At 37.7% G+C, this 15,209-nt stretch overlaps 1 protein-coding gene across 2 annotated transcripts in view; it reads right to left on the bottom strand.

Moving 5' to 3' along the window:
• The window catches only part of cyfip2 (cytoplasmic FMR1 interacting protein 2), a 37,642-nt gene extending 23,851 nt beyond the window's left edge, over window positions 1-13,791 (bottom strand). The window contains exons 1-4 of one of the 2 annotated variants that reach the window (XM_030145190.1): window positions 13,625-13,791; window positions 1,504-1,653; window positions 1,299-1,388; window positions 587-664 (exon numbers count right to left, since the gene is read on the bottom strand). In XM_030145190.1, coding sequence (XP_030001050.1) covers window positions 587-664; window positions 1,299-1,388; window positions 1,504-1,620 — 285 coding nt within the window. In that variant the 5' untranslated portion in view covers window positions 1,621-1,653; window positions 13,625-13,791. The remainder of the gene's footprint in view (window positions 1-586; window positions 665-1,298; window positions 1,389-1,503; window positions 1,654-13,624) is intronic. The other variant, XM_030145189.1, reaches the window with a different exon arrangement.
• Between the last annotated feature and the right edge of the window lie 1,418 nt (window positions 13,792-15,209).

The raw sequence follows: 15,209 nt of genomic DNA, 5'->3' as shown, positions 1-15,209 counted from the left end.
AGCACACTTTCTCAGCCCACAAAAGAACACCAAGTCCTTCCGTTTATCAAATTCATCCATGTATGAGGTAGTGAATATATTGGTTGAACAATATTTACTTTTTTGGTCTTAACTATATAATTCTGTTTTTATTATTATAGAGATTTATTTGTTTTCCTTGCAGAAAAGAGTGAAAAAATAGCACCAAAATAGATAGAAAAGAGCAAATGCAGTGCTTATCCAGTCCAGGGGTTTTCAATGGACAAAAAGAGGATGAAAAACATTTGCCTCTGAGATGTAGTGGAACATAACTATAAAGTTGTATAAAATGGAAGGGACCTCCAACTTGTGCAGTCGTTGATGGTACTAATGGTACATTCCTCCACTGCATTTCAGTGCCTGTTGTCTGTGTATTCACTCCCTGAATGGATGCCAAGTATTCATAAGAACTATGTTTATTTTACAAAAGGAAATTCTACTAAAGAGCTGACTAAACAAAGAACAAGGTCAAGATGGAAAAGACAAATTGTGAAATAAGGAAAGTTTTAATAAAAAAAATGTTTAAGATTGCGAGCGTGTGTGTGCAAAGATGAAGTTTGTGTGTCACCTGGGGAATGGCTCTGGAGCAGCTTCTCCAGGTGTAAAGCATCACAGCATACTCATGTCCTTCCTCCAGCATCTCATTCTGCACAAAACATAACACAGTATAAAGTGAGTGAATGTAGTATCAGATTTATTCCTGAAATAGTGTTTGGCTTCAATTAAGTGAAGGCATTTAGACGACACAAAATACATGCACATAAATAACAGGTTCCCAGATGAATAGTGTATGATAAATATTTAAGTAGGGTAAGCATTTCTTCCATTCAGAAGTAGGTGAGACAGATGTCTCCATCAGTGCGGCTAAAAGAGGGGTGTCCTCAAATAGACTGGTTTTAACCTCAGTGGTACTTCCCATTTAAACAAGGTTAAATGAAGCTCTACTTCCCCTCTTTACCAGTCAAATCACACTCTCCATTCATTCACCATCAGAGGGAAGAGGTTTAGTGGTCCATCGGATGCCTGATTCACCACTGAGTGAATGTGTGTCCTGCTGTCGGCCTTGCCAAATTCAAACAAAAGACCCAAATGATAATCAATCCCCAGAAAACAAGGCTCTCTTTAAGTGTGAGAGGCTGCTTCCCACAGTTGTCTTTGTGTTCACTGAAAGAGGAATTAAAATAGGCTACAAACATACATGCAACCCGGCAGATGTAAAAATGAATAGGAGGAGTCGTCGTGACAACTGGGTTATTTCGCAAGAAGAACAAACATCTCACCATGCTGGAGTGGACTGTGGCTTGCTCTATGTAACGGGCGATGCCAGTAACAAACGCATTCCTGTCTTCGAAGTTGGTGTCAAAATTGGCCTGGAGAAGTAAGAAAGAGAGTGAAAAATGGTGATTGGGCAGGGGGGAGGGGGTTACACCGAAACACTCAAATGAAAAGCGATGGAGGGCCGTGAGAGATCACGTGAATGAATACCTGGTACATGATAGAAGACGGAGGGGGTTCGATGCATGGCTGCTGGTCCGGGAGGGGCAGCTCCTCCAGCAGGTCCACATTGGACAGAGCATCCTCCAGGGTCACGTGGGTCGTCATGGTAACAAGGCGTCACTCACACAACACCCCAGTCTGACAAAAGAAAGAGAGAATTTGAGGAACGGAGGCATTACAAACAGCTAAAAAAGAAGAAAGTGGAAGTTGATTTAGAAGATAACAGAATGAGAAGAGAATGATCGAGAAGGTGTTGCAGATGACATATGATGATACTTCTTAACCAGATATCGGTCTGACATATTTAAACAACACCCACTTCCTCTTATGAAACACTTGTTCAGCTATGCAGTGCATGTAGCCTTTGTGTTCACAATGCACCTGTATCCTCTATGTGTGCACGCTCAGGGGAAGTAAAGGGCAGAGGCCTCTCACTGTTTCCTTTTTGCCCTTTCATTTAATTCTTGAAATACCAAGACCTGGAAATTTCAATGATGCTGAGAAGGGCAGAGAATAGTCTAGCAGTGAGTGACATTTGAACATCTCCAAAATGTATAACTGACAAAAGCAGTGTATCAATTGTCAAAAGAATCAACAGGGGATTTGGAATTAAACAAAATCATGTGGTATTTATGATGTATATATTCATGTGATGCCTGAGGCTTTAAAATTCCACAGCTGTAGCCACCTGATCTGTCCACAGGAAAAAAAAGCCCAGGCCTTTTTGAAACTGTTCAGCCCTTGTCATTCCCTCCTCTTATTATTAAACAGAGAGCCAGACAGCAGTGTGTACGTGCCCATGCTTACACCATGTGACTCTCAAAAATGTGAGCTTCACATTTGACCCAGTAGACAGGCTTTTAATCAGCTTAATATTCACAGTTTGAGAGAACACCAGGAGTGGCAGCTAAAGCCCCAAAAGGCCAGAGCCAGAAAAAAGAAAGACTGATCTGAAAGAAGTCAGAGCTTACAATAATGGAGGGTGCACTGCTGTGTCACGTTGGAAGGTTAATGGATGCTGTCACTTTATTTAATGTGGATAAAGTTAGGTTTGAAGACATCGTGTATTCTAACAGGTTTGTAAGTGTCTTCCATAAAATTAATGAACAAGCACTTCTATACAAAACACCATGTCGTAACACCTACATTCATGTAACACTACACTCAGCTAATTATTTACCTCAATTACACTCCACTTGGGGTTCAAAGTCAAAAGTGCTGTAGCTTTTATTTAACAGTCCAAACTTTAAGGAAATATTTGTACTCTTTCTAGACTGGAGGTCCACAGCTACTTCGCTCTGTGTAGCCCTTCTGCTGTGTTGATGTGGTTTATTAGCTGCTACCATGCTAATTAACATGCTAACCACAAGAATCGAAGTTTTACAAACTACATGTTGATAAAAGACAACAAAAACTCACACACACAGAGGAACTTGTCTTCTTTAGGTTCTAATATGTCCATATAACTATGACATGTAATATTTTAAAAGGTGTCGATAAGCTAAGTTTAGCAAGCTATAGCATTAGCGCTTGTCAAAACTACCAAACTTTATTACAAACACTGTAACCGAAGGGGCTGGATGATACTGTGGCCTTGTTCGGTTAGTTTATAAGGATATTAAAACTCACAACAATTAAAAAAAAAAAAACCATGACATATTGAGACAGCAGTGGAACCAGCAACTCTGTGGGTTGTGTGAGGTAAAATTATTGTTTTTGTCGAGGAAGTATGGTGGTTTTGAAGAGAGGTTCAGGTACTGTCAAATTATTAACCACATTTTTCCTCATCTTTCCTTTTCACTTGTCTCAGAGGATGCAAGACTGGTCAAGAAATACCACAGCTCTAGGAATATAAATGAAAATCCATTCTATTCATTTCTTTACAACATAGCTATTCTTTTAGGTGTAAAACATTGTGCAGACTCTTAATTTGGTAGACACACTGAAAACACTCAAAAATACATACCCAGCTCCCTTGTAAGTATCAACACCGTGAAGATTATTTTATTGTTATGGTAAGAAAATAAATTGCTTTGGAAATGACATATCATAGTCTGTGTAGTATTTTGTGAATCTGTGCCTGTGTACCCATAATGTCTTGATGATCTTGGTTTTGTCTTGGTCTCAGTTTGGCCTCAGCCCATCAAACACTTGGTTTCAGTTTCCTGTGAAATAGGGCCATATGACCTTACACTACACATAACAAGTGGGACGTCCCCCCTCGCTTTTCAACCGTTTTTTTTTCAAACCTCAAATCACAATCTTGGTTTTTTTGATCCAGAGGTCATGGGTGAGCTAATGCTAAACACAGATCTACTAACACAGTAAAACGGTAAGAGACTCCACAAGGCGACTAGACAGGACATCGAGCTATCAGTCACATCCATTAAATACATATTATCCCTGAAAACTTGGACCACCATAACAATTACTGAAGGGTCCATGTACATCAAATGAGACCAAATGGAAGAAAAAAATTATTTGTGTTTGTCAGTATTTTTATTGAGAGGTTTAATGTAAGTAAATTGGAACCAGCTAATGGCTACCAGTGACACTGCACCTTAAGACACAACCATATTGGCTTCAAGTTTGTTTTGTCCACTGGTCTGACGACAAAGTAAAGTACATACGACAAAGTGTGTGGCTTTAAGATGGGACTCAGTTTCTGGTAAAACTTTGATCCTTCTGATGTTTGACTTGAGTCTGATCATTAAAGCTGCTGTGGTCCTGCTTCTCTCCTACCTCCATCATCATCACTCATTTATCTACAGGGTGGGGAAGCAAAATTTACAATGAACATTTAGTTGTTTTTTCTCAGCAGGCACTACGTCAATTGTTTTGAAACCAAACATATATTGATGTCATAATCATACCTAACACTATTATCCATACCTTTTCAGAAACTTTTGCCCATATGAGTAATCAGGAAAGCAAACGTCAAAGAGTGTGTGATTTGCTGAATGCACTCGTCACACCAAAGGAGATTTTGCAATAAATGTGTCATTTCTGCGGTTCAGAACAGCATCGACAGTGAAGATCTTTTCATCTGAAAAGATTGTTACAATGGAGGACTTTTTCTTGAACCATGTAATAATTTTCTTGCACCTTTCCAATCTCTTTTCCTTCATAGCTGTTGTCAACCAGTGTTTTGGTGTTCTTGTGTAAGATTTTAACTTCAAATCATATTTTACTGCATTTCTAATGGTCTTGTTGTCTACCTCAAGTTCAATTGCCATTTTTCTCACGGATTTGGTTGGATCCTTTAGGATTTTGGATTTGAGAGCTTTAATAAAAGCTTTGGTACGTTTTTTGTTGCTTCCTCCACTTCCAGACTTTCTCGTAATAGTTTTGCTCAAAGTCATTCTCTTCTTTCCATTATAAACAGTCTTTATGGACACTCCAACTATTTTTGAAATCTCCTTTGGTGTGACGAGTGCATTCAGCAAATCACACACTCTTTGACGTTTGCTTTCCTGATTACTCATGTGGGCAAAAGTCTCTGAAAAGGTATGGATAATAGTGTTAGGTATGATTATGACATCAATATATCTTTGGTTTCAAAACAATTGACATAGTGCCTGCTGAGAAAAAACAACTAAATGTTCATTGTAAATTGTGCTTCCCCACCCTGTATATAGTTGTGATAGTGTTAATTAGGCCTATATAGTTACATAGATGGTAGAGGTTTCTATTACTGGTACTAAGAGCTACAGTAGTAGTACATCCACTGTTAGTGCTTGTATTTGGAGTAGTAGTCTGAACAGTTATGGACAGTTGTTCCCGCTATTGGTAATTATACTAGCAACAGCTGTTTTAGTTTTTAACAGTTGAAGTGCAGTTTGCTGTGCATCCATGCCCCTCCCCCCTTCAATCTCGCTCTCTCTTTAACCCCAACTGGTCAAGGCAGACGACCATCCTCTAGAGTCAGGGTCTGCTCGAAGTTTCTGCCAATTAAAAGGAACTTTTTCCTCACTACTGTCACCAAGGGTTTGCTCCTGGAGGATTCTGTTGGGTTTCTGTAAATTGGCTTATTAAAGAAGTCATACTTTGCTAAACCCACTTTTATTAGTCTTTGGTACATTTATTTGTGTATTTGGGGACCCTAATAGTTTAAGAAGTTTGAATTTGAACCCTCCAGGTGCTGCAAAGTTATCTTTATATTCATTTTGGCAAAAATCAAGTGGATTTCTACAACCCATTTCAATTACTTCTTTTAATTTGTTACATCTATAGCTAGTTACGTCACAACATTTGCATATATAAGGTCAAGACTTCCAACGAACATTTCTCAGAGTACGCCATAATTGTTTATAAGCAGCAGCAGTTGTAGTAAAAGCTAAAAATATGTCCAGACTTCGAGCAGATTACCTAAAATGTTCAGTTGTTGGTTGAACAGGACAGAGCAGCACAGCCAACAACCTGGAGGGGGTGGGGCATGAAGTGGCTCATTTACATTTAAAGGGCCAGTGCTCAAAACGACCTTTCTGGTGTCATTAGTTAGAAATAGGGTTGAAGATTGACCTGTGGAGTTTAATTAATGAAGAATTCAGACCCAAGCATAGCATTTACACTTTATACAGATCACAGGGAAATGTTTTAAAATGCATAATTCCATTACAAAAAAGCAAAATATCAGTCCTTTAAGAGTCTGGTATAGACCAGCTCTAATTGTAAAGTGTCATGAGATAACTTTTGTTATGATGTGATGCTATATAAATACATTTGATTGATTAAAGCTGACCTATTGTGCACATTTCCAGGACCACATTCATGTCTGACCTGGATGGAAAACCTCACTTTAAGCCTGAGCACACTATGAACCCTCTAATGATCTTATTGGTTGACAAAAACATGTGTAGCACAACCTTGGTTTTCTACTGGCTCCAAATTCTCAAACAGAAACAGAATAATTTTGCTTCGTTTTGTTATTGCTCAAAATGGGAGCAATACATTGTATACCATTTTTATGTTAAAGTTATTCCAGCTGTCTTACTTTATCTAAGTGATGGCCTGAAAATCTCAATAATCGATCACAACTATGGTGATTGTGCATTCTAGTGAGCAAGTCTATGTCACTGATAACCTGAGAGACTGTATGTTTGCATTTGAAGGAACACTAGTAATATCAGGTATGAAGTGAGGGTGGAGTTTTCCTGTCACATCAAACTGTCACAAATAGACTACACTCAGTAACACAAAGTAAACCGCTCTCCAAAAGGACACAAATAAGATAAAGAACTGGCTGTGATTGCATGGACAATATTTCTTCAAACTGATCAGAGATTCCAGTTTCAGTGTTTACATGGACATTGATCTGACAAGGTGTATAGATGTTTAGATGTTCAACCCTTTAAATCAGAAGGTAACTTTTTATACATGTCATTTCCCAGCTTTTTGTCAGTAAGATTAACAACGCATGACATATTCTGGGAAATATATTTGCTTCTATTCCCCTTATTGTGATGTGTTCATCAATCCTTCAATCTTTTAAAGTGTCCAACAAAAAAAATGTGTGTTTTATTTTACTGTCCCTCCTGGACACTTGTCATGTGACCTAACGATATCCTCGTGTGGGTCAAGCATGAACAGAAATAAACAGTTGATCAGTGTTTTCATGGCTAACATCTTCCTATTGAACAGATTACACCATCCCTCTCATTCCAACTGAAAACTCCTGCTCATCAGATGAGATATGGGTGGATACATGATGCATTATTCCACTTAGTGTCCACGTAACATAGTCAACGTGTCATCAGACTCACTTAACAATCTCCTATCTCATTTAGCAAAGCATTCATAAACACAAAAAATGTATAATCACTGCAGTATTTGACAGGAGAAAGAGACGCCGACTACAACAAAAATGTACTCCAGGCTATTATAAGGTTTTGTTTACCTGGCAAGAGTCAGCTGTTGTGTGTTCCTATTTAGTTTTGGGGGAAAATGCCTTAGAAGGATTGGCTGAAGGCCAAAAATGAACTGGTGATTGGTTAAGTAAATATGTATATTGACAAATATGGAATGGTTTACATGCATTTGTCCTGTATATGTAACCCAACTTGAATGGAACCTTGTTCATGCTGTTTTGTATGAACCCAGAGCTCTGTTAAGGTTTTAAAGAGGGACACATCACAATAACTTGTCTCCTAGGTAATTACTTGTGAGTATTTGTTTAACGTAAATGTAATATAATGTATTCTTCTTGAGTACATTCAGAATAGTCTCTTTGCTTCTCTAAATAATCATGAAAATGCATTCAAAATCTACCTATCTAATATAGCATCTTTAAAATAATATACAATACCATGCTCTCCCATCCACACCATGGTTTGAAGTTTAGTTTTATACATACTTTGAAATAAATGCAAACATAACAGTTAATGACAGCAATGGGAAAAATCTACAACAAAACACACAAAACAGCTAAACTCTCTGAATAAAATGCATTTGCCGTGTTGAAGATGGTTTCCTGTATTCTTTGCTATATCAACACGTATTGTGGTTCTATAAAAACCATGAACGACACAGTTATTTTTAACTATTCAGCTTAAAGAAAATGAAACATGCAGCCAGGGCTACAAGGGGTTTTGTCAAGCAGACAAACATGCTCAGTGCTACTAAACTCCCATCTGTTCTTGGAAATACAGACAGAGACTGAAGCCTGAGTTGGCTGAATAAACTTTCCCACCCTATACCAGACTCTGTTCAACAGTTGGTGTGTGTTTGTGTGTGTGTATCTGTGTGCCGTTTTACAACCAAAGGGCCCCCTTCATTCCCTTCTGGACACTTGGTAACCCTGTTATAGGCCTGTATAACTACCGGAACAACTAAGAGAGACTGCATAAGACAACAGCTCCTTTCATAAATCCCATACTTGGACTGGAATTGAACACATCAATGTTTGTGTCAGGATCCTTGTCATCACTGATACGCATGGCCAAGTGCCCCTAGGCGATCTGCCATTATTACTGACGATAATATACATATAATATACAAGCTCTAAACCATGATGATCCAGGGGTTTTGAGGAAGTACAACAAGAACAACAGGAATGACACAAAATAGCAGAAGTCCCAAAATAAAATACCAAAAAAGCAGCAACACAGAAGATACATGATTTGTTAAAAAAAAAAATAAAAAAAAATAAGTACAAGAGTATATGTTGGCAGGCTTTTGTGTAACACATCCTGCCTCCAAGAAAGACAGAGAGGGAGAGAAAAGTGTGTCAAATTCAGGGTCACACCACTGAATGGGTTCTCCCCCGAAGGCTAACTTTGTAATCTACTGTATATTCATCATCACAATAAGATGAGATTCAATCAGAGTGGAGGAGGAGGAAGAGGAGGACTGCTAGAGTATTAAGACACACAAGTTCACACCAGCCTAATGTGTGTACCAGCAGCATCTGTGCAGTCTTTGGTGTGTATTATCATCATCATCATCATCATCATCATCATCATCATCATCATCATCATGAACAGGACGCTGCCTGAGGTATTTGACAGGTTGATTGTCATTTCAGAGAGACCGGCCCCCGCAAAAACTGTTGTGGTCTCATGTGATCCCCATGATGTCATGCTCTCCTTTCAGATCAACAACAATGAACATCACATGAACATGAGGCTAGCTTGCAGGACAAAGCTAGACATGTAAGAGGAAGCTGGAAACAGAGCTCACCACAGAAAAAAATAATCATAATAGAGGGTAAACCTACCTGACTAACCTAAACCAGCATCATCAGGGGTTGTGTTTGTCTGATGATTTGGGTAGATTTATTCCTTTAGAGAAGGGATCCTACACTTTTTCAGATCATCATCCAAATGACAAATGTAATGGGTATCCAAGACCCACACCAAGACTTACAGAGATACTATTTTGCTATATATTTTTACAGACTCTTACAAAATAAACATATTTTACTGGTTATGGATTACATAATACCGAAAAGGCTGCTAACAGCTAGAAAAAAGTTTTAAAATTATGGCTAACGGTGGCAAGAAATGCTAACTAGCTAGCAACACAGGGATGTCAACAGCAGCTAGCAAGATAATAGGTATTTTTCAATGTTAAGTTCGCAGAGTAGGGTCTTGCGAACTCTGCAAGTATGGTTTTGGTAAGAATGGCCCTAGAGAACAGACTTCCTAAGAACGCAAGTCTATGGTTAATTTGAACGATTGCATACTTGACAACTTTCCTCCCTAGCTCTGCTGTATTTCCCACCATCAACTCCGTAACATATTTTCGCAATCCACCGTAATAAGGCACTCAATTTGATTTCAATACATTTGTACTACTATATACATGTCATTTATATTTTGTATATTCTTCAAAACTGGATAAACAAATTTCGTAGAATCCCATATCATGATAATAAAGATGTATTTTCCACACTCTTCTCCCTCTCATGTGTGTTCCAACATTGTATGACATCATCTGGTGATGATCATCTACTCAGTAAAACTTTTCTGAGGTCAGTTGTCACAGAAGCCATCGTTGCTTTCAAGAGTAGCATGGAATGCATCTTGGGATATTTGCCAGCCAAGTCTACATGAGTCACCAACCAGTGCATCCTTGGTTTAAGCTGGCAGACAAGAACAATATCTGGGAATTCCATTCGATCTTGGTTTGTGCAAACTTGTAAATGGAACAGTATTTGGGCTACGACTGATGATGTTTCATGAGATCACAAGAACAGAAGAACAGAGAAGAACATGTATTGAGAAACACCTAATGTCAATAATCATGGCTAACACTGACAAGAAATGCTCACTCACAGTCAGCCTACAGGTCACAAACTAAGGCCTTGTCCACATGGAGACGAAAACTATCCATTTCTTTTTTGTTTAAAAAAAACTTTTCCATAAACACAGCATCATCCAAACAAAACCACTGAAAATTCTATAGTATTCTATAGTAAATATGTCAGCCCTGTAAGTGGTGCTGTAACACTGCCACAAAAATACACCAAATACAGAAAAAAAAACATGTAGTGTGTGTGTAAAACTTTGTGTTAACACGAACACACTATCATCCACCATTGTTGCTGTTGAGTAGGTCAAGGGAGAGGTGGGGGTATGGTGTCATTGTTTCTGTAAAGATGGGTTGTAAACATGGAAATGCAAGGGTGGTGATTGTGATTTGTTCCCTTTGGGGCCTGGTTTCAAAATTTTGCATATTTGGGCTCCAAAACGACAGTTCAGAGTGAATGAAACACTCATACAATAAAAAAAAAAAAAGTAAACTTTTGTGGATACTCCTAAACTTATCTCTGTGTAGACAGTTCCTGAAAAACACACAAAGAAACAGTCAAATGCTAACAAACACATGACGGACTTACTTTTTCGTGCATATATTTTATTTTTTTGGCTCAGTAAATTATCTTTTGGCTCACCACAATGCTGTGAGTACTGCATTTGCAGATGTATGTATAGGTGCTATGAGTAGTTATTCCTTGTTCTCTAATTTAATGTGATAAATTGCCGATGACGGTAATATATTTGGTTATGAATCTGACACTGAAAGTAAGGAAGCCCTTACTTCTTTCTGTCCCTTCTCAAACTGTGTTTAGAGTTCATTCATATGTACACTTATGCTAAATGTATTGTATTTCGTTACTTTTTCTGTGATTAATGACCATTGATGGGTGCATTTGTAATTGACTTCTTGATTTTATTGTTTTTTTTTTTTTTTTGTTTTTTCTTTTTTACTTCAAAGTTTGAGACAAATAAATAAATAAAGTATGTCCAGTTTGTTCATTCCTGAGAACCTTGACAGCAAGTGTAACAAACCTACACAGAATTAAATAACAGGTTAGGCACATATGAATGGTTTTATTTTACCAAAGCTTGAAACCTACTTCCCTTTTTGGGTATGCTTTGTTGGTTTCTGAATACCTACTGACCTTTATCTTTTATTTCCCTCCACTGTCATCTGCAGCATAGTCATAATCATGCTCATTTACAAGAAACATTTGGTGAGAAAAGTGAGTCCTATTTAATGGATAATGCTTGAATAGACTTTATTCTCACTGTTAAAATGATGAATTGCTTCTGTGTAAAATGCAAAAAAACAAAATCAGTTCGATTCTTACATCTCAAAATGGCACTGTGAATTATTTCATTCATCCATTCACTTTTCAGCTAAAATTTACTTAGGGGGTCAAAATGAGTGGCCATTTTTGTCAAAAAAAAAGTTGTAAGAAATGGATAGAACTGTGTTGAAATAATACTAATACATTTGTGCACAGACTACTGATATTATTTGACAGTGGAAGCTATATTTTCAGAAATACTGGATTTTGAATAGCACGTGTATGTGAAAACTTTTGCTGGTGGACGGACGTGACAGTGGACGGACGTGACATTACCCATGATGATCAGGTCAGTACCAGTACTTTATTAGGAATAAACTTATATACTTACTATTGCTAATTATCCTCTTATTCATAAATGTTAGTACTGTGGATCTAAAACAATAACAGCTGACACAAAAACACAAAATGTGGCAGTGGACGGATGTGACATGGTTGGTACGGATCCCATCATACTGATGCTCGGCAGCCATGTCACCGTTTCCACAAATGATCCCTGTGCAAATCTAGTATCAGAATTATTTATTGTACAGTTTATCATCATACTAAAGAGTAAATAACAATATAGAATTGTTATTTCCTTATAAAAATGCTTATTATTAGAAAACTGTTGATTTAAAAAGTGACGTGTGACATTCTTAATGTATGTATTGGCGTAACTTAAGCAGGATGGATCAGCACCATACTCCATATTGCAACCTGTAAAAATAAAACATGTGATATGTAGTATATAATGTTGTAAGAAAAACTGGGGAATCTAAAAGAATAGAATATTTGTTTTTCAGGTAAATTCAGTTAAAATATAACTTGGCCATTTGTGACATGAAAATATAGCATTAATTGTGATGAAACTGGACATTTTGGACCTGAAAACATAGTTCATATGACCATCAACATGTTGCAACAGAACTGAAATCCTAGAAATTTGCATAACTTGCATTTACCAACACAAAGGTCCTTAGGGGATTCACTTATATTGATTTCTTATGCACAAAGACATAAATAAGACCTCTAAGCAAATTTTAGCTGTTATAAAAAAAATCACAATGTTTGTCTTAGTGAGTAGTGAGCCTATGAGAGGGAAACAGTTGTAAATAACATCACAACTCAGTGGCAACCTGATCTGTATTGAAGAAGTATTGAATTATTCTGATTTATTAATTTTCCTGGTAATTATTTGCAGCAAATATGGACTGGGTGGGATCACTGCTTGTTGATGAGGACTGTGCAACGGTAGCAGGTTTATATGTATTTGCTGTTGGACAGATGATGATGATGATGATCACGAAATCGAAGAGGAGCTAATGGAGAGAGTAAAACGGAAGTAGGTGAACCTGTCATATGTGCATCAGAGACAGGCCCTGCCCGTGAAAGCCGGCCGAGATATGTGATGTGGTGTAAATGCCGTGTCCCTGTTGGCCTGGGTTGGTCGAGTGGGCGATACAGCAAAAAAAAAAAAAAAAAAAAAAAAAAAAAAAAAAAAAAAATACTAGTGACAGAACGTGAACGCCGCTGATGTGAAATGGAGTCATCCGGAGCATCAAATGCACCGCGCGCGCATGTGTGTGTGTTTTATGTGAACCAGAATCCGTCTGTGGGAACAAACTGCTGTGTTATCGGGTCAGAAAATCGTTCGTCTTATGATGTGATCCGTCATTCATCCGTGCACTTGCTACACAGGAACCCTCTCCTTACCCCACCCATCTCAGCGTGAGCTACGATGCCGATGTAAGCTAACGGGGATCCCATTCATGAGTCCGAATAAACCCACCGACAACCAGACCCAGGCCATTTCTCTGCAACAACGGCCGAGCTTTGTGTTTTTATTATTCATGCACAGGCTGCTAAGGAACGGGAAAGATGCACGGTGTGTGTATGAGAGGAGGAACAGGGGAAAAACACACATACACATACACACACACATACATGGCTCTCTCCAGTCTCCAGCCATCATCACATCCCCAGCCCCGTCCATCCATCCACCGCTGCGGCTCCATCCCCCTCTCTCCCCCCGCATACCTGTCAATTGCATGTCCGTCCGGAGAGACTGGAAGAGACGGGCGGACGGTGTCGCGATCTGCGACAACGATCCCGGTGTTTGCTGAGTATTTTTTCCTCGTCTCCGCCGCCGACTGATGCTCTAGTTTCGCCCAGTGCCTACCGAGTGCTAATCCACCCCACACAAAGAGCAGAAAATGGCTGCAAGTGCATTTTCTTAAAGGGACAGTCACAGTCAGCGGAGTGATGGGCGATGATGAGGGGCCCCGACATGTTGATTCATTACATCTACTACCGGTGTAGAGCAAGGCAGCAGCTACAAACAAGATACAGACTAATATTAAAGAACTACCAAAACATGCAGTAGTAGCAGTAGAGTAGTGGAGGGTGTGTATCTGTGGTGTTTGTGTTTTGGCCTTTGGTGGAGTAGACCTATGATACAAAACTGCATCCATGACAGAAACAGTCACTGACTGGTGTACATATAAACGTTAAATATTCTACGGGTTCAGAGCTGAGATCTTTCACATTTCTGACATCAATCACCTCTTGTAATCATGTCATGTCATGTTATGTGAAGTTACGCTTTGCCATGCTATGCAATCTTACCTTATGTTGTATTATATTATGTTTATGATAAACTATGTTATGTTATGTTGTATTATGTAATGTTATGCTATGCGATGTAATGTAATGTTGTATTATGTGGTGTTATGTTGTGCTATGTTATGTTGTATTATGTTATGTTATGCTATGTTGTTTTGTTGTATTACGTTATACTATGCTATACTATGTTATGTTATATTACATTATACAATGCTATGCTACGTTTTGTTGTATTATGTTATACTATGCTATGTTATGTTATGCCATGCTATGTTGTAGTATGTTATGTTATGTTATGTTGTATTATGTTATACTATGCTATGTTATGCTATGCTATGTTGTATTATGTTATGTTATGCTATGCTATGTTATGTTGTATTATGTTATACTATGCTGTTATGTTATGCTATGCTATGTTATGTTGTATTATGTTATACTATGTTATGTTATGCTATGTTGTATTATGTTATGTTATGTTATGTTGTATTATGTTATGTTATATTGTATTATGTTATGTTGTGTTGTATTATGTTATGTTATATTGTATTATGTTATGTTATATTGTATTGTGTTATGTTATGTTATGCTATGTTGTATTATGTTATGTTATGCTATACTATGTTATGTTGTATTATGTTATACTATGCTATGTTATGTTATGCTATGCTATGTTGTATTATGCTATACTATGCCATGTTATGTTATGTTATGCTATGCTATGTTATGTTGTATTACATTATACTATGCTATGCCTATGTTATGTTGTATTATGTTTTACTATGCTGTTATGTTATGCTATGCTATGTTATGTTGTATTATGTTATACTATGCTATGCTATGTTATGTTATGTTATGTTGTATTATGTTATGTTATGTTATGTTATGTTATGTTATGTTATGTTATGTTATGTTATGTTAGTCTATGTCATGTATGTCGGGTTCGGTTAGTTCAATCTAATTTAACCTAATCTCCATTTTACATTTATGACAAGTGGAGAAA

The sequence above is a fragment of the Sphaeramia orbicularis genome, chromosome 10 (assembly GCF_902148855.1).
Source record: "Sphaeramia orbicularis chromosome 10, fSphaOr1.1, whole genome shotgun sequence".
Taxonomy (NCBI): Eukaryota; Metazoa; Chordata; class Actinopteri; order Kurtiformes; family Apogonidae; genus Sphaeramia; species Sphaeramia orbicularis.
This window is presented reverse-complemented; position numbering and strand designations above follow the sequence as displayed.